This window comes from Crocodylus porosus, unplaced genomic scaffold, assembly GCF_001723895.1.
Source record: "Crocodylus porosus isolate Cpor-Errol unplaced genomic scaffold, CroPor_comp1, whole genome shotgun sequence".
Classification (NCBI taxonomy): Eukaryota; Metazoa; Chordata; order Crocodylia; family Crocodylidae; genus Crocodylus; species Crocodylus porosus.
Genome location: NW_017728921.1, coordinates 3,578,193 through 3,602,949, shown reverse-complemented (window position 1 = coordinate 3,602,949; position 24,757 = coordinate 3,578,193). Strand labels below are relative to the sequence as shown.

At 40.1% G+C, this 24,757-nt stretch overlaps 1 protein-coding gene across 2 annotated transcripts in view; it reads left to right on the top strand.

Moving 5' to 3' along the window:
- The window catches only part of NAA25 (N(alpha)-acetyltransferase 25, NatB auxiliary subunit), a 40,162-nt gene extending 16,988 nt beyond the window's left edge, over positions 1 to 23,174 (top strand). For both annotated transcript variants that reach the window (XM_019538809.1, XM_019538810.1), the window contains 17 exons: positions 529 to 640; positions 1,953 to 2,042; positions 2,409 to 2,578; positions 3,387 to 3,499; positions 5,419 to 5,626; positions 6,434 to 6,523; positions 7,226 to 7,406; positions 8,134 to 8,233; positions 13,098 to 13,249; positions 13,804 to 13,929; positions 14,244 to 14,487; positions 14,706 to 14,829; positions 15,203 to 15,268; positions 16,800 to 16,897; positions 17,425 to 17,535; positions 18,677 to 18,823; positions 20,140 to 23,174. In XM_019538809.1, coding sequence (XP_019394354.1) covers positions 529 to 640; positions 1,953 to 2,042; positions 2,409 to 2,578; positions 3,387 to 3,499; positions 5,419 to 5,626; positions 6,434 to 6,523; positions 7,226 to 7,406; positions 8,134 to 8,233; positions 13,098 to 13,249; positions 13,804 to 13,929; positions 14,244 to 14,487; positions 14,706 to 14,829; positions 15,203 to 15,268; positions 16,800 to 16,897; positions 17,425 to 17,535; positions 18,677 to 18,823; positions 20,140 to 20,262 — 2,255 coding nt within the window. In that variant the 3' untranslated portion in view covers positions 20,263 to 23,174. The remainder of the gene's footprint in view (positions 1 to 528; positions 641 to 1,952; positions 2,043 to 2,408; positions 2,579 to 3,386; positions 3,500 to 5,418; positions 5,627 to 6,433; positions 6,524 to 7,225; positions 7,407 to 8,133; positions 8,234 to 13,097; positions 13,250 to 13,803; positions 13,930 to 14,243; positions 14,488 to 14,705; positions 14,830 to 15,202; positions 15,269 to 16,799; positions 16,898 to 17,424; positions 17,536 to 18,676; positions 18,824 to 20,139) is intronic.
- The last annotated feature ends 1,583 nt before the right edge of the window (positions 23,175 to 24,757 follow it).

Sequence of the window (24,757 nt, the reverse complement as noted above, 5' to 3'; positions counted from 1 at the left end):
ACTTGAACAGGGTGCTTTCTACCCCCTCATCCAAGTCACCGATGAAGATGTTGAACAGTGCGGGCCCGAGGACCGAGCCCTGTGGAACCCCACTGCCCGCGTCCTTCCAGGTCGAGAAGAACCCATCCGCTACCACCCTCTGGGTGCGGCCCTCCAACCAGTTGGCGACCCATTTGACCGTCACAGTTACACCGTGTTCCCTTGTTTGAAAAAATATGTGCTTATCCACCAAAATATAGCAGAGCTAGAATACCAGCTCTTAAAATAATTGTTAGGGCTGTCAATTTTATGCTAACTAAAGTGCTCATTTCCAATGCTGTGGACTTGAAGGCTTATACGAGCTTCAGCCTGTCCATTGATTTCCTAGTTAAGGTGGTGCTTTTTAGCACTAGTTTTGGACCTTGCTTCTGGCCCACTGGTCTCTGAGACCGTTTTCTCTTTTGCATTCTTGTAATCGGGTAAGAGTCTCTGTTCTGAGCGTATGGATAGATGGTGACTGACTAAATTCACAACTTTTTCTTAATTTAGAGAAGTTGACAAGTGAACTCCAAAGTCGAGAGAATAAGTGTATGGCAATGTACAAGAAGCTGGGCAAGTGGCCAGAATGCAACGCGTTGTCTCGGAGGCTGCTATTGAAAAAGTAAGTTGAAATTTTGACTACTGTAAAATAAATAAAAAAAATAAATAAAAATGAGCAGATTAAATTGCCCAGGAAAATCTGTGTTCCCCTGTTTGGTTGCTATTGTGGAGATTGTGCCTGAAGCAGTTGAAAACGAAGACTTCAAGTTAAGATGTCTGCAGAGTGTTTGAGTTTCTGTGCTGCTGACTCGCCCTGTAACCTTGGGTATGTCACTTTGTCACTGGTATCTTTCTCAAGGCTTGTGAGACTAGTAATGTACTTCTAGGGTTTTCTGATAAGAGCTTATGACTGCAAATTATCATTAGTCCAGTCCTAAGCCTGGCTGACTTCCACAGTGGACAAAGAGTCATGCAGTATGTCCTTTTTCAAAATAAGTTGATTTAATTTCCTTCTGTGCTTCCAGAGAGCCAGCCCAGAAAGAATATAAAAAATTATATTTGCATTTTATTTCCAAGATCTGCTCAGCTCCCTTAATCTGTCAGGTGTCCTTCTGAGAAATGTACTAAGTGGTTTGAAGCCATGTGTGTCTGCGCATCAAAGCAAGCCAGGATGATCAGATCTGCCTGTGAGAGCAGCTGTATGAGTTTTGTTATGGACTGAAACACAGTTAATGGCATCCGGTCTGAAACCACCATCCAAAGGGTCACTAAAAACATCTTACTGAGGAAAAAAAATGTTCTTTCCTTAAAGACTGACTATATTTGTAGTGGAAAATTTAGACAGGGACTTTAAAGCATCTGCTTAGAGAGACGCCCACTCAAAATTCATGTATCTGACAAAAAAATCACCTAGTAACACTGAAGGTTGCCACAGCTGAAAAACAAATGCATTCAAGTTTTTTTTTTAGTCAACTTTCTAGATTTTACAGCACCCTGCTTATAGTTAGTTGGTTTCACTGTTTTGTTGATTGTCAGTTGGAACCTCCTGTCTCCTGCATTAGCAGTCTGGTGGAATAGCTTTTGAACCCATATGTTTCCCTTTGCTGGAAAGACATCTTTATAAATGTTAACGAGAGACCAGAAATCCCAGAAAAGAATTATGGTACAGGAACTTAAAAATCAGGCTAAGCTGCATCACAAACAGTTTCTCAAATTAAGTCATGTTAGGTAATTTAGATGATGTGTCCCTCCAGGGTGAAGCTTTTTGCAGTAGAAATAATTCTTGGCACAGTATTGTTTTTCTACCTGTAACTTTCAGTAGTCTGTTCATCTTGTTCTTTATTTAACACTTATATTTTGCGAGGAATAGAGTTGTATGTACGAGTCGCTTTGTTTGCACTTCTCTAAATTTGCATCTTGTCTTTTTGTTTCAGCTCAGATGATTGGCAGTTCTATATAACTTATTTTGAGTCAATTTTCCAACTGATTGACTACAACTGGACTCCTCCAGCAGAAGGAGAGCAGTAAGTTAACAAATACCGCTCAGGTTTTTTCTCTGTGCTGTAGAGTGCCAAAATATTCATAAGTCCTGTCCCTTACTAATTTATGTTAGTAGATGTATGTAAGGAATTGGTGTAAGAGCTACATACCTAGTGTATTCCTGGCTGTAGGCCCATGTTGCTTGACTGTTGAGACTGGTCCTTTCTGGAAGCACTGGTATAAATAACAGTTTTGGCATGATCAAGGCTTCCCAGCCTGCTTCCTTTGCAGGAGTTAATGTACCACCCTGAACTACCTTGAGGGAATGTTTATGGGGCATTTTGACCAATTATTGCCTGGGCTTCATGAGTAGGAAAAGGCTGAGCCTGTTCATCTCTTTAATTGCACAGCTCTTTGGAAGGAGAGGTGCATTATTCTGTAGAGCAAGCTGTGAAGTTTGTAGAAGAAAGGATAACAGAAGAAGCAAAGAGCTCTCGGCCACTTCGGGGACCATACCTAGCTAAACTGGAGCTGATTAGACGTTTGCAGCACAGAGGTTGCAACGATGAATATAAACTAGGTAAGAGCCACTAATTAGATGAAAAATTAATCCTTAAGGGAGAGAACATAAAACTAGAGCAAGCCCTTCATATTTGGATCATCAATTTAATGGTGCCTGGTGTTTAGTGTGTGCAAAGGTTTCATATATGAAGTATTTTGAAATGTTCAGATGAAAAGTGTTTGAGAAGGACAAGATTTTTTTTTTTTTTCCCCAGGGCTTTGGGAAACGGTCTTTGGGAGAGGCTGTTAAAGATGTCTAATGGATTTAGGAATGTAAACTGCCAATAAATGTACATTTCTTTGGCCCTTTGGAAAATCCCCTCTGTCGTTTTTTGGTTTTTAATTAGTGGGTGATGTTTCTTTGAGCACATTAGCAGCCTTATGTAGTTGCAAACAATTAGGCTTATTGGACATACTTATGGGGAGTTATTAGTGGCTTTAACAAGCACATTTGGGAAGGAAGTGAGGGAGAGAATTGTATTCCTGTTAATGACATTTCTGCATTCCAGTAGTCTCCTTTGTACTAAAATCTAAGTGAATAAACTTTTTATATTATTATTTAAGATGAACACATGTGCATTGAGTTTTTGTCTATTTGGATAGCTTGAAAGATTCTCCTAGATTTGTCACTCATTGGTTATCAATAGTTAGGCCGTCTAGTTGACTCTAAAATCTGAAGGGGGATATCATAGTTTATAAATCACTGTTTAAATTTGAATGTAGGAAATTGCCTATTATGTTAGACTATACTCATATTTATCGTAGCAGTATTATAGACCTTGCTTTTAATGGAACCTTTTACAAAATTGAACTGGCCTTTCTGTTAGGTGACCCAGAAGAACTAATGTTTCAATACTTCAAAAAGTTTGGGGACAAACCCTGCTGTTTAACTGATTTAAAGGTGTTTGTGGACCTCCTTCCATCCAGCCAGTACACAAAGGTAAGGATAACAGCATTGGGTAAAATGAAGAAGTGCTGCTGGGAACTGCTGAGTGCACCTGCAGTTTGGTGCTGTAACAAAGATTTGCTAGTAGCTTAGGGCTCTGGTAGTGTTTGAAGGAAACCTTCCTCCCCCCTCTCTCTCTCCTTTTTTTTTTAAAGATCTGTTTTGGGGAAACTACCGGTTGTTAACATGATGGAATTGTCTAATATTTCCTCAAAACTCTTCTTCAAGCAGAAAAAAAAATACAGATTTTTGAAAAGCCAGAGTCCCTCAGCTCTCTGAGTAACTTCATCAAGGGCATAGGGACTTGGGGTTGGATCCACAAAGCCTTGCTACCTGGCACACTACTTGCTTGCAGGAGTAGCTCCAGTGGAGCAGTTAGTAAGTCTCTGTAGGTCTTAGGCCTGAGCTTTTTGTCTTTCAGTCTTAACGTGTCCAATTGCCTTGAGGTGGTCTTGGTTGAATTCCTGTCCCTCTGGATTAGTACATCAGGAAATGCAGTTTAATTGATAAATTGCCAGGTTTTTTTCATTTTTCAACCAAGTATTCCCCTGCTGCTCTTGTTCTTAAATTATCTGCCACAGTCTGAGATGTGGAGTAGAGCCCAAATGTCCAACACCCCAAGGAGGCTTATCTTCCTTTTTTAAATGTGCACAACTCCCAGTGACCCAAATATCACATGCAGACAAGTCCACGTGGAAATTGAGGTTCATTCCGATGGAAAGATCAGGCTGGATAATGTGGGCTTACTGTCTACTAGCACTCATTGCTTTTGTTTTTAAACATTTTTCTCCTTTCACCTTGTTTGTCCCATTTGCATTCTGTGTCAAATCTCCTAATCCCAGTGAGGGCACTGTGTGAATCTTCGATAACATAACAGCAGATCCAGCTAAAAGAGTGGTCACATCAGCAACAATAAAGAGGTGACCAAAAAACTCTCTCTTTCCAGAGTCTCTCCCTGAGACATGCCCTATCTACACTTGAATTGAGAGAGAGCATTTCTGCAGTCATGAGTAGTTTGTTAGGTGATTTTTGGCATCTGGGAATCCAGCCACTCTCCCTTGATGTACAATTACTGGGGATAAGGATCAGCAATACAAACCTGGGAAGGATTAGAAACACAAACATAGTGGAAGCCATTAACAAACATTTGTAAATTATAAATTGACAATTTGTGTGTGCCGGGGTACGTTTAAATAACAAATCCCTGTTGTGTATAGCGCATATCTTCTATTAGACATAATGCATTATATTATGTAACATACTATATGTAAAATGTATGAATTGTATACATTGTACAATGGTACGTTGTTTAAAAAACCAAAACCAAGCCCCCACCTATTAACACTGACTCAGATTCCCCAGCGATAACGATTTTTGGGAGCATTTTTACAGCTGGTTCGCTGCTAACATTTTAAGCTCCATGTAGCCATCCCAAACAGCATTAAAGTCATAATCATTGCAGTGTTGGAGCCATTTTTAGCTAGGGGAAGATGCTGGGTATGTTTCAAATTGAAATTTAAAAAACCAAGCCGCTCGATTCCTGATGACTTTTACAGGTTTAATTCTAACTTTCCAAGAAAATAACTTTTACTCTGGGCTGCAAGTGATCTTAACTGGTGCTGATGGACATTATTTTTAATTTACTTTACGTACATTTCACTAGGACCTCTCATTTTTGTAAAGTTAAGCATTTAACAGAATTGGGACCAGACTGTTCACCGCATTACAGTGTCAAGCTCTTAACTGTAAATTTCAAAACGGCCTCATAGACTTGATGGTTCCAGTTCATGAAAAAGGAATTTAAGGTTTGTTGCTTGCTTCATGTGACCTAGATATGTTGTCCCCATCGCTGCTATTGATCATTGGAGGTTCTTGGATACATTGCAAAATTCAGTCTTGTGTTTTCTTTATAGTTCATCAATCAGTTGCTTGGAGTCATACCTTTGTCAGCACCAGTAGATGGTGATCTTGCATTACCAGCCGACATCAAAGCTTTGCAACAGCACTTGTGCGTGGTACAACTATCAAGAGTGCTAGGCCTCTATCACAGCATTGACAAGACACAAAAGCTGAGTGTTGTCCGAGAGTTGATGTTAAGATACCATCATGGACTGCAATTTGGTGAGAACTTGAAACAAATGTATTTCTGTACACTTATATTTGGGCCTTTTCATGGACTATGTTTCCCAAATATGTCTTTGCTGTCCACCACCTGTGTTGAAAGCACAGTTTCTAAGAAACTTTTAGGCAGTGTTTTACATTTTCTCTTTGTTGGCAACATTGTAGGTGTTATATAAAATGTTGGGTTTTTTTTTTTTAAAGTTACATTTTTTTCAGTTGACTGGTGCCTTAAATATAAATTAGAGGACATAGTTGTTGTTCCTTGTCACGTATTCAGATTCAGTGTTTTGCTAAATCAAGTTTTTTTAAAACAATTGGCATGCTTTAGAAATGTGTTAGCCAAGATGTTTACTAATAAATCATTGAATTTTGCATATCTGAAAAGTCCTGATTTAAAAAATGTATTCATGATTTTAGTTTTTTCAGTACTGCTCAGTAGTGTCTTAACCGAGTATCTTCGGTATTGAATTAGTGTTTACAACAAGTATGAAAGTGGCTTTACTCACAAATGAAATGGCTCCATGTGTGACTAGAGAAATGGCAGGTTCCAAATTGAAAGAATCAAAAAAGCGCAAACAAGGAAAAGCAACAGGCTTACAATTCTTTCACACTTCCTACTCCTAACAATAACAGATAAAGATATTTTGGGTTTATTAATAAATCTGACAGTGTCCTGCAAATGTTGCTAGCCTGAAAGACAGCCACCTTCATTAAATGATGCAGTTATTGGCCCCATTTGTAGAATGCATTAACTTTTGCCATTTTAACTCTGTGGATTGTGAATGAGTGTCATCTTTTATCTTTTAGGGAAATCTTGTTTGAAAACTGAATTGCAGTTTTCAGATTATTACTGTCTGCTTGCAGTTCACCTGCTCCTTGATCTGTGGCTAGAGGAAGGTAAGTCCCTGCTTTCTTTTTCTTCAGAACACTGTTCTCCTTACATCAGTGTGTTGTGTTCGCTTATCGAGAGACTGAACCATACTCCCTTCAGATTAGATAATCATTAGTTTGCAGAGGCCAAAAGATCTGCTCTGCTATACAGCTGGCATAGATCTGTGTGCCCTCCAAGTCCGGGATTCAGAGGGTTGCACAGCTGTTCTCCGTCCCTACCTCTCTGTTTTTCTGTCAGCCAGGTCAGCAGGTCCTGACCCTGGCAAATCTCATGGTGGGCTCCCCACAGCAGGTGAACTTGCCCCTTGAATCCCCCAGCTTGGCTGGGGGACAGGGATTGCTCAGGTAGCTCTTCGTACAACACTATCTAAAAGCACCTGGCTATGATCTAGAAATACTAAGTTGTCTAGGATTCACTTGTCCCGCACACATAGCACTGCACTCTATGTGGTAGATGATATCAAGATGTTTCTAGTGGGAGCCCCACTCTGCTAGAACCTCCTTCCCCCTGCCCACCCAAGGAGAATATTGGGTTACCTGTTTCTGAGATGCTGACATGCCTTGGCTTGGTGATGGGCACAATTTAAATGGGCAGTTTAAAGGTGGCAGAAACTTTCCAGTCCATTATGGCATTGTACGTTTCAAACATTGCTCTATAAATCCCTGTTCACACTTAACTCCTGTGTATATTTGTCTCCTCATCTCCAGGTGAAGAGTTGGCTGTGTGGCAATCTCTAACTTTATTAGAAGAAGGATTATCTCACAGCCCTTCTAATGCTCAGTTTAAATTACTGCTTATTCGAATCTACTGCATGCTTGGTGCATTTGAACCTGTTGTGGAGCTCTATTCCAGCCTTGATGCAAAGCACATACAGCACGACACCATCGGGTGGGTAGTATGTACTCGGAACAACTGGTCACACCGGCTTGCCACTAGCCATGCTTAACTTTCTTAGTGTTTTCAGTATCTTGTAATGTTAAAAGTCAGTAATATATATTTTTTAGTTTTAATAAAAGACATTATGTGTAAATGTGTATTAGTCTTACAAGTAAAACATAGACCTGAAGTGTATTTCAGCTGTACCATAGCATTTATCTATCCACTTTTTGTTGTAGCATTCATTTCTTGCATGTTAGTATTTGGTGACTTCAAAATCTTGGTACCACTGGCTTTTACAGTGTTCTTGGTGTGAAAATGTCCTTTTGAAATTGTAAGTCTAGCACTGAGAGAGCTTAGCCTGATGTGCAGGACTAGTCATAGAAGCTCAAGATAGCTGTTGTACAGTGCACATGATAAATTCCCTGAAGACTCTTGAATAGTTTGTAATGTCACTTGTTTGTAGGTATAGTCTACTTGAAGAGACTATTGTGGCTAGAAGGAAATGGAAATGGCATCCGTGCACTGCCACTGTTAAATATGTAGCTTCTCCCACTAATAAAACTGGCATCTTTAGGTAAAAGCAAGCCGGTTTAAGAGCCCTCTCTTTCCCTGTTGAATATTGTGTACGAAGGCCAAAGTTTGCTTCAGCTCTCTGTTCAGAGCAATCTTAAAGAAATTGCAGTTCCTGGGGCACGGTGTGCTGGTGTTTAACTCCAACTATTGTGTTGTATTGCAGTTACCTTCTGACACGCTATGCAGAGGCACTGGGTCAATATGCTGCTGCATCCCAATCCTGCAATTTTGCACTCAGGTTTTTCCACTCCAACCAGAAAGATGTAAGTGAAAGTAACATCTACCCTGACTGCTATCAGAACAGTTGTGTCCAGACAGCTTATAGGAGACCATGTCTAATATCAAGACTTGTATGGGACTTGCACTGGTGGGATTGCAGTAAAAAAAATTGCACAGATAATATGCTGGTTTGTCATGGCTATGGTAAATCTTATTTAGCCATCATTTCTTGTTTATATGGTTAACTTCACCATAGGACTTCATTTCACTCTGGAATTCTGCTTCCAGCTCCTTGTTTTCTTGAATCCTACATATTCTAGTTACATTTGGGAAATGATGTTGCCATTTTTGTATGATGCCTAAGAATAAGTACTTTCCGCATTAACATAACTGAAACATAACGCAGCCAGCTTCTGTGATTTACACCATCACATTTAGGATTTGAGGAAGACCTTTTTGGCATGGGGTGCCTTGTTAAGATCCTGATGTTCTAAACATTTATACCTGAAACCTTGCTATGCATTGGTTGAAATGGGATAACTTTCTAATGACTGTACTCAGGAGTCCCAGGCTGTTGGGATGCAGCTTCTGCAGGAGCATGGTGGCAAAGCGAAAAGAATACAAATAACACCAACTTTATTGGAAACTTCCACACCAGTAAAGCAGAATAAAACTGAAGAGTAGAAACAATATTTTGGAGTAAAAGATGAAGGTTGTGGGTTTTGCAAAGGTAATAGGAGCTTTTGTTTCATCTGCCTTTAGCAGGTGGCATGACTTAAAGCAGTGGACTTTAAACTGGGGTAGGCATACCCCCAGGGGCTTGCAGTGCTTTGCCAAGGAGTACATGCCTAAATCTTAATAATGGCAGCGGAGCTTTTGATTTCTCAGTGCATGGTGAGTAATGGCATAGCTGCTCATGGGCACAGGTGTTGACACACTTTCAGTGGGATGAATATGCAGAGTCATGAAGAATATAGGGGACACGAGCAGCTGTATTTTACAGGCAGGAATACACAAGCAGTAAAGCTTGAAAATTAAAGAAAGCGCTTCCTGATTGAATGGCAGACTTTAATGGGACTGATGGTGAAGAAAGGTAGCTGAACTCCCAGAAGAGCACTGATGCTTCCTAAACCTGTGTCCCTTGGCTAGGCCTCCAGAGCTGTTCACTTCTTTGTTTGTGTAATGGTGGTTGTCCTGACTTTCCTACTTGAGCACCACATTTCCTGGAAGAATCTTGGTATGCCCATAGGGAAAATGCCAGAATTTTCCTGGCATCCAATCCTAGCACTACACCAAAATGCCATTGGCTGAATAGAACACTATAGTCAGTAATAAAAATGATGTTGCACTTACTGCTTTCCCTGATCTGTTGGCAAGAATTTATTGTAGAAAACATTGGTTTAGTGGAGGATGCACGTAAACTGTTGCTCTGCAGGAAGAATTCATGAGGCATATCCCTTGGAGCAGGGAACAAACAATCCATGTAATAATATTTACACTGCAGTGATCACACCTTTGATTGTCAAAATATCCCTGGAGTTTCTGCAGGAGAAAGTGATTCCCAATTTCCCAGTGTAAAGGACCTGACACACAGAGGGGTGGTGACTTTACCATGCTTTGTGGCTCAGCAGAGATTAATGTTCCAGGAGTTTGTGGTTCCTAAGCCAATGTCCAATCTAATAGTTCACTTTGCTGTGTAAAAATGCTTATATGATACCTACAATGCAAGCATCTTACAGAAAAATTCTCTGGATCTCTCAGTAGCTGTTAGTTCTTTTACTCCTAAAGATGGAAATCAGAAAAATAGGGCTAGTCCATCTTTCTGCTCGAGGCAAGATCAGTCCAAACCTTTGGTACAGTAGGAGAGAAAGATGTGAATGTATGGCATTTTAAGAACTTGTTCTGTTACTTTATCTTAACTTATGTATGTGTTTAAACTGCTGATCTTAACTTTTGAAGATCAGGTGTCTGGTGGGTACATACCACTGAAGTAAGGGCATGGCACCAAAACAAAAACTTTCCGCCAAGCAGGAGTTTGGAGTCTGTTGCTGGTAGTCACTTTTATTATTGTTTCCATGAGGGGTGAATCTCGCTTTTTGTTAAAATGTTCTTGATTTGTTTCAAAGTAATTCAGCGGTTGTTAATGGAGAAGGACACAGATAAGACAGAATTGCTTTCACAGAGCAAAAGTTTGACTGTAGCGTGCTAAAAGGAAGGTATGAATATTTGAAGAAAACATTTAATGGATGCAGTTTACTTAATCTAGAGCCCTACATTGTAGAGAGGCAAGGGATCAGCTGGAAGACAGCCCAGATTTAGCTAACATTATTGTCTTGGCATCAACTTTGGACAAGGATCTTTAGTTTTGTATGAATCATAAAGGAGCTTCAGATGGAAAAGACCCTGGCCTCTTTTTTTGGTAGCTCAGAGTACCTGTCCACGTAATGAGCCACTAAGCCCCATTCCTTGTAGCATTAGGATACGCCCGACGTGAGGAGCACTGCCGCCCAGTTCTACAATTCAAATGCTTTTCAGGATTCGTGGAGTACCTCTTGCGTATTATACTCTATTAGTACCTCCTCTTAAAGGGTTTGAATCACAAATGGAAAAAGATTCATTTGGACAATTTGTTCTTTGTGCAACTGGACCAAGGATACAATTGAGAAGACTGGTGCGTGTTTTCCTTTCCTCCTTGTGGAAGGAAGACAGTCTATTTCGAAAAGGCTAGACAGACCTGCCCTTGACTTCCTTGAGACGAGCATCAATTTACACTGTGACTGTTCCTAGATTATTTCTGATAAATATCAGCATTTAAGCTTGTAAAATGGGAAGTGTTCTGTTGTAAGGATTGCTTGCTTGCACATTAGTATTCATCTTTAATCCTGCTTGATTATAGGAAAATGCCAGAATCCCTCTTGCATTTTTCAGATTTTCCTAGAATTACAAGAGATGAAGGTTTGTTTCCAGAGTGGTGCTTGTACAGGACGATGGCATGTTAACTAGGAGAAAGATAGGTTTCCAAATGCAGAGGCCATCTCCCAAGTTCAGCACCTCCTGGTCCCTTCCTTTGTGCTGCTCATGTAGGATTGCCTCTTTATCCTGCTAACAGCGCTTACATCAGTTTCTTGGATCCCCTTCCAATCCCAGCACAGCATCTAACTGCAGTGTTAAAGGAGGACTGTTATTTAAAAGCTGTCTTTTTTGCTGGGCTAAGATATACTGCCTGCTTCTTGTTTTGAAGAGTCTGTGTTGAAAAGTTTTCCAGATTTCCCTAGAATACCGTCTCTGTGGTCCTGAGATCGAATACCGCATGCCATGCAGTGCTCTGACCATTGGATTCTCCCTGAACCAGTCCGTCTCTCAAAAGTGCAGCTGTTCATGGTGAACAGTAGCAGTAGTTTTAAGTGAATGTATTTTCAGCTAGCTTGCTGCTTTGATAATCTGTTGTAAGGTGAATTAAATCCCAGTCAGAGTCCTAAAATGAACATGCAGGAATTTCATGGGACACTGCATCGTTTTTGTGTTATGAGAGAATGTAAAGGACAGGTAGAAGAAAAGAGCAGCAACTGTAACTGTACTGACCAAAACTAAAAAGGCATCATCATCCTTTTAAAGGCAGTCCTCCTTTAAATCTGCAGAATCGCAAGTAATCTCTTCAATTTTCTTGTGTCCGTCCGTCTTTAATCTCTCCAGGCAAACAGAACACCAAGCTGTCCCATGGGGATTTAAAAGCCACGTCAATGCAGTTGAATTAGCGCCCATGGCGCAATCTCACAGCCTGACATGAGCTCTGCAAGGCTGTTTATTAGAGGGTACGTTGTTGACTCTTGACATACCTTTCATATAATGCACATATCCAAATTATGGGACAGAACCAGCTAAGAGGACATTGTCAGAAATAAGGAAGTGTGGTAGCAGTTGGCTGGTATGGTATCCAGTGTGCGACAGGAGGAGGCTGACCAGCTATCCTTGATACAGGGTCTGTCAGGTGTAAACTCATCCCCTAATTTTGTTCATGGGTGGTGTTCTGATTTGCCAGGGTTTCACATTTGTTGGTGTAGTTTTGATTAAAATCTTGTCTTAGTGCATGTGTTGTATTGTATTTCTTTAAATGTAGATGCTGACATCAACGTAGGTGTTTATATAGGGCCCCCTACCCTTAGAGATCCTTCCACTGGACGGACCTGCAGTGTTGGTCAAGAGCCTTTATCACTGCATTTTGTCAAAGTGGGGAAGCAAGCTGTCGCATTCAACCCAGTATTTCCTTCAGCATTGTGTTTGTATTCTGTTGTAATATGTGCGCGCTACACAGTGCTGTCCTATGACCCTGCATTCAAAACCTAATAAAAATGAGAAGCAAAAGTATAGTGTAATTCTTTACACCTGTGTTAAAATGACACAGTGGCATGTGTCTGTGTTAGATGTAAGAAAGTGCGGACTAGATTTTTTTGGTAACAGCTTTCTCAAATGAGATGATCCATGTCTATCGCATACATCACAAAGTTCAAGAAAAGCAGAAACTTCCATAGTTTAAAACAAGTTGCCTCTCAGTTATGTTGGTGGCAGCAGTCTGGTATTTCTCACCGTTAGCTCCTTTATTTAATAAAAACATCTGTACCATGATAGACATGCTGTCCAAGGAACAGTCTGGCTTTGTGAAAGGGGGCATCAAGGCTACACAAGAATCTGAGTCTGGGAGACTTAAAAGCCACGTCAGTGCAGTTGGCTATTGTTGTTGTTGGAGTAGGACTGCCAGCTTCTGGCAGATGAGTGCTCACTGACTTCATGCCTCCCATTTAGTAATAGCTGTCGTAATTTGATTTGTTGAAATAACCCTATTAAGACTCTTGAGACTTTTTAAAATTCCCTAAGTAACTAATGCAGGAAACGGTGTGTGTTCTGTCCTAGACCTCAGAATATATCATTCAAGCTTACAAGTATGGTGCATTTGAGAAGATCCCAGAATTCATTGCTTTTAGGAACAGGCTGAACTCCTCACTCCATTTTGCACAAGTTCGCACTGAACGGATGTTGCTAGACCTCTTACTTGAAGCAAATATGTAAGTGTGGGGCAGAGGCAAGTACAGTGGCAGGAACAGTAACCCAGTGAGGGATTTCTGCATGGGGAAGACAACCTCTTCTGAGCCAGGCACTGCTATCCTACCTAATCCAAGTCTTCAGCGCTGCCTTCCTTATTCTGTCTAAGCTTTAGTTTCCCCTTCTGTAAATTGTGTTGTGCTGTGCTGTGCTGTGCTGTGCCATGCCATTGCTGCCCAGGAGCTGGGGAAGCTAATGCTTGAGGGCCCTGATGGAATATGTTGAAATTAAAAAAAAAAAACAACAAATAAAAACCCTTGCTAGATGCTCCTAGTTTCTCCAGTAACATTTGCTACCTTTAGCTAGCCTGCAACCCAGCTAGTCCATCTCTGTTTCCAGAGTCCTGTCCCCATAAGCATTTCTTTTAACACTAGTAAGTTATTTATAATAGTTTTGATATTTTAACATGCCACGGTTAACTGTTCTCTTTAGGGATCATGGCCTAGATCAGTGGGTTGGGCTTTTGACTTTTAACTTTTAAACCTTTGGTTTAATGATACTAATATTTATGTACTAGATCAACCAGTTTAGAAGAAAGTATAAAGTCCATGAGTCTGAGTCCAGAGGAGGACGACATTCCATGGAAAGATTTGCGTGACAACAGAGACTTAACGGTCTTATTTAATTGGGATCCAAAAGACAGGTGAGTAGAAAGGTCCCAAACTGTAGCATGACAATTTTTCAAAGAGAAAAAAACCTTTCAAGGCGTATTCTGTTACTTAAGTATTCCTTAGACTGGCTAACTGTACCAATTCAACCATAGCAGCTTCGTTCATAATTCCTAACTATGCACTTACCTTGCTCATATTAACAAAACAGTGTTTCCAGCCATCCCCGTCCTCTCCGCATGTTGTTCCTAAGCTTTGTGCCCGAGAATAATAAAGTGTATGCAGAAACTTGCTACCATGTTATGAATATAAAACATTTGCCTGAAAGCATTTTGGTGCCTTTTTTTAGGGATATTTCTGAAGAACACAGGAGACTGTCATTAGAGGAAGAAACCATCTGGTTGCGAATCCGATCTTTAACTTTAAGGCTAATAAGCGGACTTCCAAGTCTTAGTCATGCTTTTCAGCCAAAGAACTCTGAAAAGGCTGCTGAGAATGGAGTTTCGTCCAAGATTGATACAATTCGCACTCTGCTTCAGCAGCTGGAAGTGGCCATGGATTCAGGGAAGAGGTTTCTAGAGCAGACAATTCAGGTATCCGTTAAGAAACACTATCCCAGAATCTTAAATGAACGTGGATGCAAGCAGAGAAACTGAATGCATCTTGTAACATCCAGCAGGCTGCAAAGTACAGTTAACTGATCCTGAGTTTATAGCTGTGAAATCTGCCTGAGATGTGCCAAAGACTGACACTGTTACCCAATTAAGGAAAAGCTGCAACACCTTTATCTTTTTCTTTGCTTCTTGCCTAGTATCCTGTCCTTGGCCCTCCTCCTACCCGGATGGCTGGCTTCTTCAGCAATGGCAGCTGTCAGTGCCAGACTAGCTTGTTTTATCTTGTTAGTGATATTTATGAACTAGATACCAATGGCTTAGGTAAGTATGTGGGGAGGGCAAAAGCTTAACAGATGCTCATGGGGTGTAGTGGGGGTTAGCCCAACAGTTTGAAATTACTGTGTGTTAGTTAATTATGTGAATTAATTGCAGTCAACCCAATAAATTAACTGCATGTACATTTTTGAATGACACTTCAGCTTGTCATTCAGGGAAATGGGTTTTATTTAATCTTATATTCTTAAGTTGTCTATTTTTGCAATGATACTGATGTACCAGTTGAAAGCAATTCCATTTATTTTTGGGGGCATTGCATATTGTCCTTTTTTTTTTTTTAAATGCCTCTTGAGTTTTTTGTAAGCAGATCTATCTCTAACATATATAAGAGAGTTAACAATAGCCTTTTTTATTTCAGAAGATTCAACAGACATCCAGGAGAGGATAGGGAATAGTTTAAAATCATTACTAGAACAATTAACAGGTAAGTAGTAATGCAGGGACAAGTATGTAGTCCAGGTGTTATTCAAACATTATTATTTCTAACGGGAAGGGCTTTTTCGTAGCATGGGTCTTGGAGTGTAGTGTAGAAAAGTAGCTCAAAGCATTTTAAAAACAAAATAGGATATTTGCAAATGAAGGCAGGATTTCCTTAGGCTCCACTGATCTCGTCCTCAGATTGCTGCATACTGAGGAATGTTCTGTCCTATTGTGGTCCTGTTTTTCTCCGAGTAGAAAGGATGGTCTTATACTAGCTTTCTAGTCCTGGTTCATGGTGAGCTAAGAATAAGCCAGGAAGTTAATCTACTTTTTTTTTAAATACTTATTCTTTACTCCAGGTGTTCATGCAATTTTAAAGCAAAAAGCCAGGGTCACTACAATTCTAGATTGCATTTTTAAGCAGAGCCTTTTCATTACTGCAAAGATCCCTATGCAGCAGTAGAGGCCTACTCTGGCACATTTTACATGTAATTATAATCTCACATGCTTTTTAAAAGGGGAAGAAAACTGGCTTAAGCTATTTAATGCAATTTACTGCCTTGCATCAGCCAAAAGTTGCAAATGGCTGAATTCTGGCTGGGGTTGCATGAAATTAGTTAGATCTGAGCCAGTTCTTCAGTTTGCAGGCTAGTTTATCCAATGAGGCAAGGTAACCTCATCAGCAGTCTGAGGAACCAAGGAGTAAAAGAATCTCACCTGCAGGTCAAGGTGAAGGTATTCTTATGAGATGGGCTCGGAGAACTGGGACTGCCCTTATTGCATCAGATGTGTGCACAAGTGTGCTGCATTCCCTGGGTCTGTCAGCCCAGCACCTGTTGCAAGCAGTGAAATCTGCATAGAAAGGATCAAGAAAAACCCTGCTTTGGAATCAAATCACTTAGTAAGCTTAACAGTCAGCTTCTGCCACAGTGATGGGAAATACATCACGTGCATCAGCAGAGAAGTTGTAGAGAACTAGATCATACTTTCTCTGTCTGGGCAGGGAAGGCACTGTAAAAAAACAAAAAACAATCCAGGTGGAAAGGGAAATATAAAAATCCCCCAAACCTGGCTTTTTTTCTATTCTTATAATCTTCCTCTCACCTACTGCACTCTAACTGTCTTGCTTGTGAGCAGAGTTCCTGGCTTTTGATTTTAAATTAATGTTTAATTAAAAAGAAGGTAGCAGAACTTCTTGGTATCTCCCACCTTAAACAAGCTGTTGCCAAATCTTGGAAACCCCTGGTTGTGTGACCTTCTGCTTTGTTCCTGGCTATAGATTGACATAGGGAACGCACACAGCCCAAAACACTGGAGACTGTATTGAATGCTTTTTGTCAAATGCTTTGTATGCAGGGTAGTTCACAGCAGTTCAGAATGTTATTCATACGAGAAATGGCTTTCAATCATACACCAATTTGTAGCTAGCTCTTTTTATAGTTTTTTGTGTCTTAAGTTGTGCACCACACAGAAAATTCAGAAGTAAATATGTTGGTCCTTATTCAGAACATGAGGTTTTCTCATCCCCTTTTTAGATTTGTTCAATAAATGTAAAGGTGACTTGATTGAAGTGAGAGATGGCATCTTGAAAACTCATCCGAATGTTTTAGAAAACTTAGTCTTCTTTGTTGAGGTAAGTATTTTTCCTTTGCTGTAATTCTTAGTGTCTTTGGAAAATTTGCAGAGCTAATTTCAAATTCTTTCCACCTGAACAATCATCCTCAGTTTACAAAGTGAAATGCATATTCTGCCCTCTCTTTTTAAATTCTTCTCCAGTACCTTACTTCTACTGCCTGGGACTTTTTAAGTAATGATGATGCAAAAATACACCCATTTCTTTGGTCTTGAAATTAAAAGGAGCACATTCTGTCACCTTAACATTTTTGTATCTTGGTATAACAGCCCATTCCTTTTGATTATTGGGAAGTGAGTTGTTACTTGGAAAACAGGGATATGATATTTTAAAATAGACTGTCCAGACCTACCAGAATACAGTAATTAAGGTACTTCCTTTGCTCAGTGCTGCTTTTGCATTCTTTTCGTCTTCTAACTATTGGTGGGGGGGCGTTAAATAAAGGATGAAACATTGATTTAACATCGTCTTAGATGCTGTTGACAGTACTTGTAAAGTACTTGTGTATTTGTCTGTCTTCCTTTCAGACGCTCTCCATCACCCTGTGGATTTCAAGTTACTGTGACAGTGTCCTCCGACCCTTCAAATCAAACTTGCAAAAAAAGAAGAAGAAAAAAAAAGAAACCAGCATAGTTATGGTAGGTGATTCAGCAGAGACAAGTTTCAAGTTTTATGTGGCTTCCCGAACATTGGTGGGTAGAATTTTCAAAAATAATTTAAGAACCTGAATCCCACTATAACATTTAAGATTCTCAAGTTGCTTTAGAAGATGGGATCCTAAATCACTTAGATGCACCACTTTTTAAAAAAATTATCTTGCATCTCTACAGGAGCTGCCTTATTCTTTGGAGAAATTATGGTTATATTTTCTCTGTTTTAAAACCTGCGTGGAGTAGACAACTTCAGTTGCAAAACATGTCCTTAATTTTGCAGGTTGCAGTTACTATTTGTACAGATTAGTGCTGAAGTACAGTGCTGAGATTGGTAGCCCATTACTAGAAAATACATTCTAGCTCTGCCTAAAGGAATCTATTGTTTTACCCAATAATAACCTTTTAATATTTTACATTTTAGTTTCCCTTTTTTAAAAATGAGTGGTGAAAGTGTATTATCCATAACTTTATGATATAGCCTGTGAAAGTTTTGTTTGTTAATGGCATATAACTTATTAACAGTCTTGTGTATACACTACTCTGTATAGAGTTGGTATGATTTTTTGTGTGCAGCTATTTTGAGTTCATCTCTTTGTTTTGAAAATGGTAGATTTCTGCAATGAGGTTATCATCAAATTCCATGAACTTTTAGGTCTTACATGCAACAAAACTGCACTTCTCATCCTCCTTGTTCTTTAATTTCCCAGACTAGTTAATGTTTGTAATCTTGAATAGAGCTGTTGGGAATTTTTTTGGATGAAAAATTGGTTTTTTGTTGGTGGTGTTGTTGGAAAATTCCAGTTCATTTAAACCAAGACTTGACACCATCCCCTCCCCCCATCCCTCCATTTCAATAAACTTTTCTCGATGAGAGTTTTCAGGTTCAGGATGCAACTGAGAGACAGGCATGCTTTTGTGTCTGGGATGTGGGAAACTGCCATTTTGCAAAATGAAAATATTGTCAGCAAAAGTTGAGAAGCTATATTTAAAAACCACATCTCTAGGTTTGACATGTATATATAGTAGTCTGTTTTGAATCAATATAGTAGGCTGAATGTTTTGTGACATGTAAAATGGACATAAGTATGAGTATTTTAACATCACTTTTTGCCTAACTTTTTTATAGCCTCCTGTATTCACCAGTTTTTTGGATTATGTTACTGAGCTACAAACATTAACTTCCAATGTTATAGATCATATCAAAGGGCTTGAAGTAATGTTGACTGCACTAAAACTTGAAGAACTGTCCCTTGAGGACACTTTACTTTCACAGGTAAGGAACTGCACCTCATTTGATACGATCTTTCAAAAACAACTGGAAAAAAACAAACCCTAGAGAATCTCTTGAATAAATCTTATTCTTTCAACTATATATATTGAAAAATCTTTGTCCATCCAAATGATTTGACTCAGTTTTGCCTATGTGTAATTTCCTTACCTTGGCTCACAGATTGTTTGCGATGCTAGTCGTCATCACACATGCTTGTACCATGATAGAGCCAGATAATGTTTAAGCAATTTAACACTACTCAGAGCCAGTGTATTAAAAATGGGTGTGTATCTTTGCACAGAGAATCCTGGACACATGCAATTTCCAGACCAAATTAGGGACTGCTTATGGAACAGTTATCCCCGGGATGCTAGGTGTTGAAGAGGATATGCTGATTTGTTATGGAATATAACTAACTACTAGCCAGGGCCTACCACGGTTGTGTAACATTCACTTTTGCAGTGCATAGAAAAAAATTTTGCCCTGCCTTGAGTGTATTTGAAAGGTGTCTTGTGAGGTGGCAAGTCCTCCCCTCCAGTGAAATGGTGGTTATGGTTGCCGTTTGTTTGACGGCACAACTCGCCCTTTAGATCTGCACAGAAACAATGACATGCAACATAGGGAAGCAGATGTTACTTTGTTTTAGCGCTGGCTATACTGTAATGTGAAGGGGTGTCATGTATGATGGGAATTAAAGAAGCATGAAGAAGATGAGACTGTTCTCAGCCATCTAACTCCTGCATCTTTGGAAACCTGGGAGTGGGAAGGTTGTTTAGAATTGTTTCATAACACGGGGGAAACTGATGCCAATATTCTTGAGCTCCGGTTTCCCACCTTGAGCCGTAGCCCAATCGTGCCTGTAGGATTTGGGGTGAGACTCCTTGTTTATTGCTCGCTGCTGGTTTGAATTTGTCATTGTTTCTCTATGCAAGTGATTCACTCCTGGTTTAATACATATTTTGTAGATCCAAATATCTTTATTTTGTAACTAACGTGGATGCTGTTTTACAGTGTTAAATGCAAGGATATCTCCTGCAGGTATTAAAGAATGTAAATTTTCTATGGGTTCTGTGATTAGGTAAAATTCATATTGATATAAGTAGGGAAAAATTACTGTTTCAGGGGGTGTTTTAGACTGGATTTGACTGCATTATAGTGTGAGTCAACTCAAATACTGCCCTTAATGTTGTTGTTGCAAGAGTTCAGTCTGACTTCCTCCCCATTCCCTCCTTTCACTGGTACAGAGGACTAGAGGGGAGTTACATGGGGATTTAAGTGATTACGTTATTAGGCTGACTTTTTTCCTTGATGATTTACAGGAAGAAAAAAAGTTTACAAAGACTGTGCAAGGAAAGGTCCAGAGCAGTTACCAGCATTCAGTTCAGGAAATTGGAGAGCTGCTGAAAAAGAGACTTGATACTGTTAAAAAATTAAAGATTTAAGAAATGCACCGTAGGCATAAAGTCTCCATGACAGAGTGACATCAGAATCCCAGACAGAAGCAACATCCGACGTACCATCACTTTAATCCAGAACTTCCTCACAAATGCATGAAGGACTTAAAACCATAAAATGACTTCTTTTTTTTTTTTCTTTTTTTTTTGGTATTAAAGGTATATTCAGCCAATTAAATTATTGTACATAAATCGGAAGCAGGGACCCTCCATTGGGGTTTGACCACTTTTTATACATGTTCATAAGCATATTGCGACAGGAAAAATTCAACTTTCTTCCCTTTTTTGATCTCCAGGAACAACTGGAGATGGTCTTTAGAAGCAGCAATAGAAATCCAGTGTAAAGCATATATCTCAAAAGAGTTGTATTTTCATCACCATACAGTGTTTATACTTTTTATGTATGGTCCTTGCCTTAGAAAAGCAGAAACTGTAGATGCCCAAATTCAACATTGGAGCTTGTATGGCCTCTTCCACTGAAGCAGGTTAGTTCTGGAGCTCTCCATTTCGTTGGCAAGCCACCTGGCCCTGCTTAGGTTACAAGTCCAGCGTGGAGAGATGACCTTGTGTTGGAAGCACATCTTTTATTTATACAAAAAGCCTTCCAGCAATGCTCACCATTCACTAGATAGGGTCGTACGTAAGTAACAATACAGCTTCCTCTAAGGATTGAACCCCAGAGAGGGCTGTTTGCACACAGATCACTTTCTAATGGAAAGGTAACTTAAAAAAGTACGAGCCTGATGTAAAACAAAACATGGTCATTCAGGTTTAGAAAGGTGGGAATTGGTGGTTCAGCTAAAAGCTAGAGACCTTGTACATATCTGCAGTGAAGTCTGACACCACAATCTCTGATTTTCATGTCAGTTTAATGTAAATCAGCAATCATCATGACTTTAAAAAAGTGTACTGAGGTGCTTGAAACTTTAAAACTTAAATATTTTTAATGGAATTGAGTTCTATTGACTTACTATGGTTTTAAGTTGGCAGAGGTCATTTTTGCTTCCACTGTGGTATGAGGCTGAGAATGTTGCTCTTTTAAAAAAAGAAAAAAAATGTATGCTTGCTTTTGCAATTGATCTTTTATGAGTATCCAAGTACTAGTTCTGTTAGAAAAATGTAATTGCGTCATCTGCTCCCATCAGATCTGCATTTCTGCTATTTTAGTTTTTTAAAAAGTAATACAGTCTATTACAAATAGGCACAAGAAATACATGTTGCACCTAGTATCTGAGGGACACTTCAGACTTTTACAGATTCTTTATCTTCTGATGGGGGGGAAAAAAGCAACTATAATCTGAAATCTATATTTAAAGTTCTAATAGAGCTGACAATCCTAGTGTTGTCATCTCTTCTGAATACATTTTTGTTAGAAATGCTATAGTGTTGACAAGAGTATTTTTTTAAAATAAATCCCTGTGTAAAATTTCAAGTTGCTACTCTTGCTGGATTTGGTTTTACTTAGCCCCATCCTAAAAGGGAAAGAGGAGTTTGTACAAGTTTGAATTGTAATGGATGTGCTCTGGTTTAGTCGCAGTGTCTGGTAAGTGCTTTGGTTCCAGTGAAAACAATATCAAAATGTGTTAGGTCTGCTTTATAGCGAGACACTTTGCTGAGCAAACGCAGCTATCTTTCGTTATGTAGAAATACCTTTGGAACAATGAATGTGCCATTTTAAATTAAGAGTCATTACCAGGCATGTGAAATATGAAGTTTAAGTGAAAAAAAAATCCATTGCTAAGATAGTGCAGTTACTACGGTGGAACTGAGGGGAGGCCATGCAAACTCCAGCAGAACCCCACCTGCGATGCTGCTCCTATGTACAGGACTCTGGGCAAAAGCTGGCACGGGAATACCAACATGCCAGATAGCGCAGTGATCTACGCTGGACCTGCCGCCTCTTTGGTGCCACTGCCAGAACTGAACCAGCCCTAGCGCCAGGCAGAAATCGTAGTGAAATAAGCTTAGTGTGATTGAGCTTTAAAGCCTTGTGTACGTGAGGTGGTAGAACTTGCTAAAAACATGATTTGCAGCATCAGTTCCCTTTGAGGCAGGAGTGAAACAGCTGGGTGCTATGTCTGGATATGTTGGCTTTAGACAGCTGCATTGAGCTCTGGGGAGGGATGGACGTTTCAATCACTTCCTGAAATAGCATTGGATGAATTTGTGCCCGGTCCACACTAGTATGAAAACATTTTCTTACCAGTTCAGGGAAAACATTCAATATTTCCCAGTGTAGATAGCATCTACCTAATTGATTGTAAGTTAAATGTCAAACCATATGACTTTTGTTACTCTGTAGATGTTTTATACTAACTGTAGTGTAAAATCTCTAAAGGAGGAGACTGAATGGGTGTGCACAAATGGCTAAATACGACTGATTTTCCTCGGGAAACTTCTCTCAATTCCTATAAATTGTGTACAGTTAAATATTATATATTTCTTACTAAAGAGCAGGTTCCCCTCCAGCACACATCCTAATGAGATTTGATAAGAAATCTAAGATATAACCCATTGCTGCTGTCTTTTTTTTTTTTTTTTTTGGTGGTGAATTGAAATACAAAGTTAGAAAAAAGCTATCAAGACTACTGTTTACAGACTGAGAAATTATTGCTTTTATACTACTGGGATCATGAGCCAAGATCCTTCTCTAGATTTTCTTTTCAACTGTTGTCTTTGCTTTAAATCATAAATCTTCTGTGGATGAAGGTCAAGAGTTCACCACCTACCTTTCTCTGCATAAAAGAAAAATGTACAATGCCTCCTGTGTTGCCCATCATTTTTTTGTATCATTTTAGCAGTTTTAACTGTTCAAAAATTGCATTTATTTTGCGAGCGTTATGTTAAATCATGTTTTCCTTTTATTTAACCTTTATTAATATAAAAGGATTTTTTTGTTGCATCTGCAGCCTTACCTGAACTTTCTCTTGCTTATTCATTGTAATTTATGACTGTGGAAGATATGTATGCTTCAGCCTTCTACGGAATTAAGTGACACAACTGCAGGCAATCTGCTTTAAACTGGATGGGTTTATAATTTATATAAAGGTCAGTTTCGTTATAAATTATCCTTGCTGCCTTTTCTTTCTTTGTCTCATCCAGATCTTTGGGAGTAGATGAAGTACCAGTCTGTGCAGCTTCACTTTATACGGTTGCTGTCCTGGTGAACTCGAGCCAGATGCTTCCTTTCTTTGTGAGTAGGGGAGTAAAAGCTGCCTGGAAAATAGGGCTGTGGGGCAAGACAAAGTGCTTACATGCTGACCTCTGCATTTTCACGCAAACCAAAGAGGCTGGTTGCTGGCAGGAGCAGAGAGGAGAAATGGTTATTCATATGGCTGATTGATGCATGCATTAATATTGAACTACTTCTGCATTTCCTACTTGCCAAGCTGTCGGATGCAATAGGGGCTTGCAGTAAGCAGGGATCTGGAAATAGGACTTGGAGTAAGCCTAGCCCCTGTGGCGGACTTGGACAAGTGTATACGTAGTGGCCTCTGGCAGTCTGTACCCCTGGCCTCTCTGCAGCTGGCAGGCTCTGTCACACACATCTGTGTGTTCCAACACCAGATTCTGGAGCAATACAGACTTGTCTTCTCAAGCTGCCTCATGCAGTGCTTCCAGCCTTCCTCTGCCCAGAAGAGGATGATTTAAGTAACTCTGTTCTGTTGTGGAACGTAATCTCCACATCGCGCTCTCTTGCTTCCGAGTGCAGTGTGGATTTATTGCCGAAATTCTGTTGAAGGTTTCCAGATCTTAATGACGGTCTTGCCAAAAGCGGCACCAGCACCTCTGTCTCCTCCCTCCGGCTCCGACTCGGCCCTGACCTGTGAGCACTGCTGTGTCTGATGGGTTGGGACCCTCTGCCCACTGGGGCGTGGACATGCTGATGATCACACTCATCTATTACAACTTCTTGACCTTAAATGTTCGAGTCGTATTTGAAATTGAAACCCACTAACCAGAGCGCACTATGTGCCCGTTCTTAGCTCAGCTGCCCTAGGGTGTTTGGATGGAAACCTAGAAATGCGTGATCAAACACTAGTCTCCCTTTATCTCCTTGTTTGTGTAGTGTCTCCAGGTGCTCACCTGGTTACATTTGGAAGGACTCAAGGCTGCAGTAACCAGTAGAGCTGGTAGGGGAGTTTTATAACCGCAGAGAAAGGCCCCCGGATGAGATGCATGCTCAAGGTAAGCCCTGAGACCAGGGATTGTTGCTGCTGCTTGGTCTGGTCTGGTTTTTAGGGAATAGAGGTGGTGCTTTGCCCATTGTTTGCCTGTCCCTTAAATACTTCACCTGTCCATGGCATCACCTCAACAGCAGGCACGTGCAGAGCTGCCCAATTTGTTGTAAGGGGGGCTCTAGGGGAAAAGGAGCCTGTTGTAAGCACTGCATGGGCGAAGGGAAGAGTCCCATTAAATGGGAAGACGGGCACGCAGGCGCCCGGCGGCTGGCTCCCGCGAGCCGCCGCGCCGGGAAAGCCGG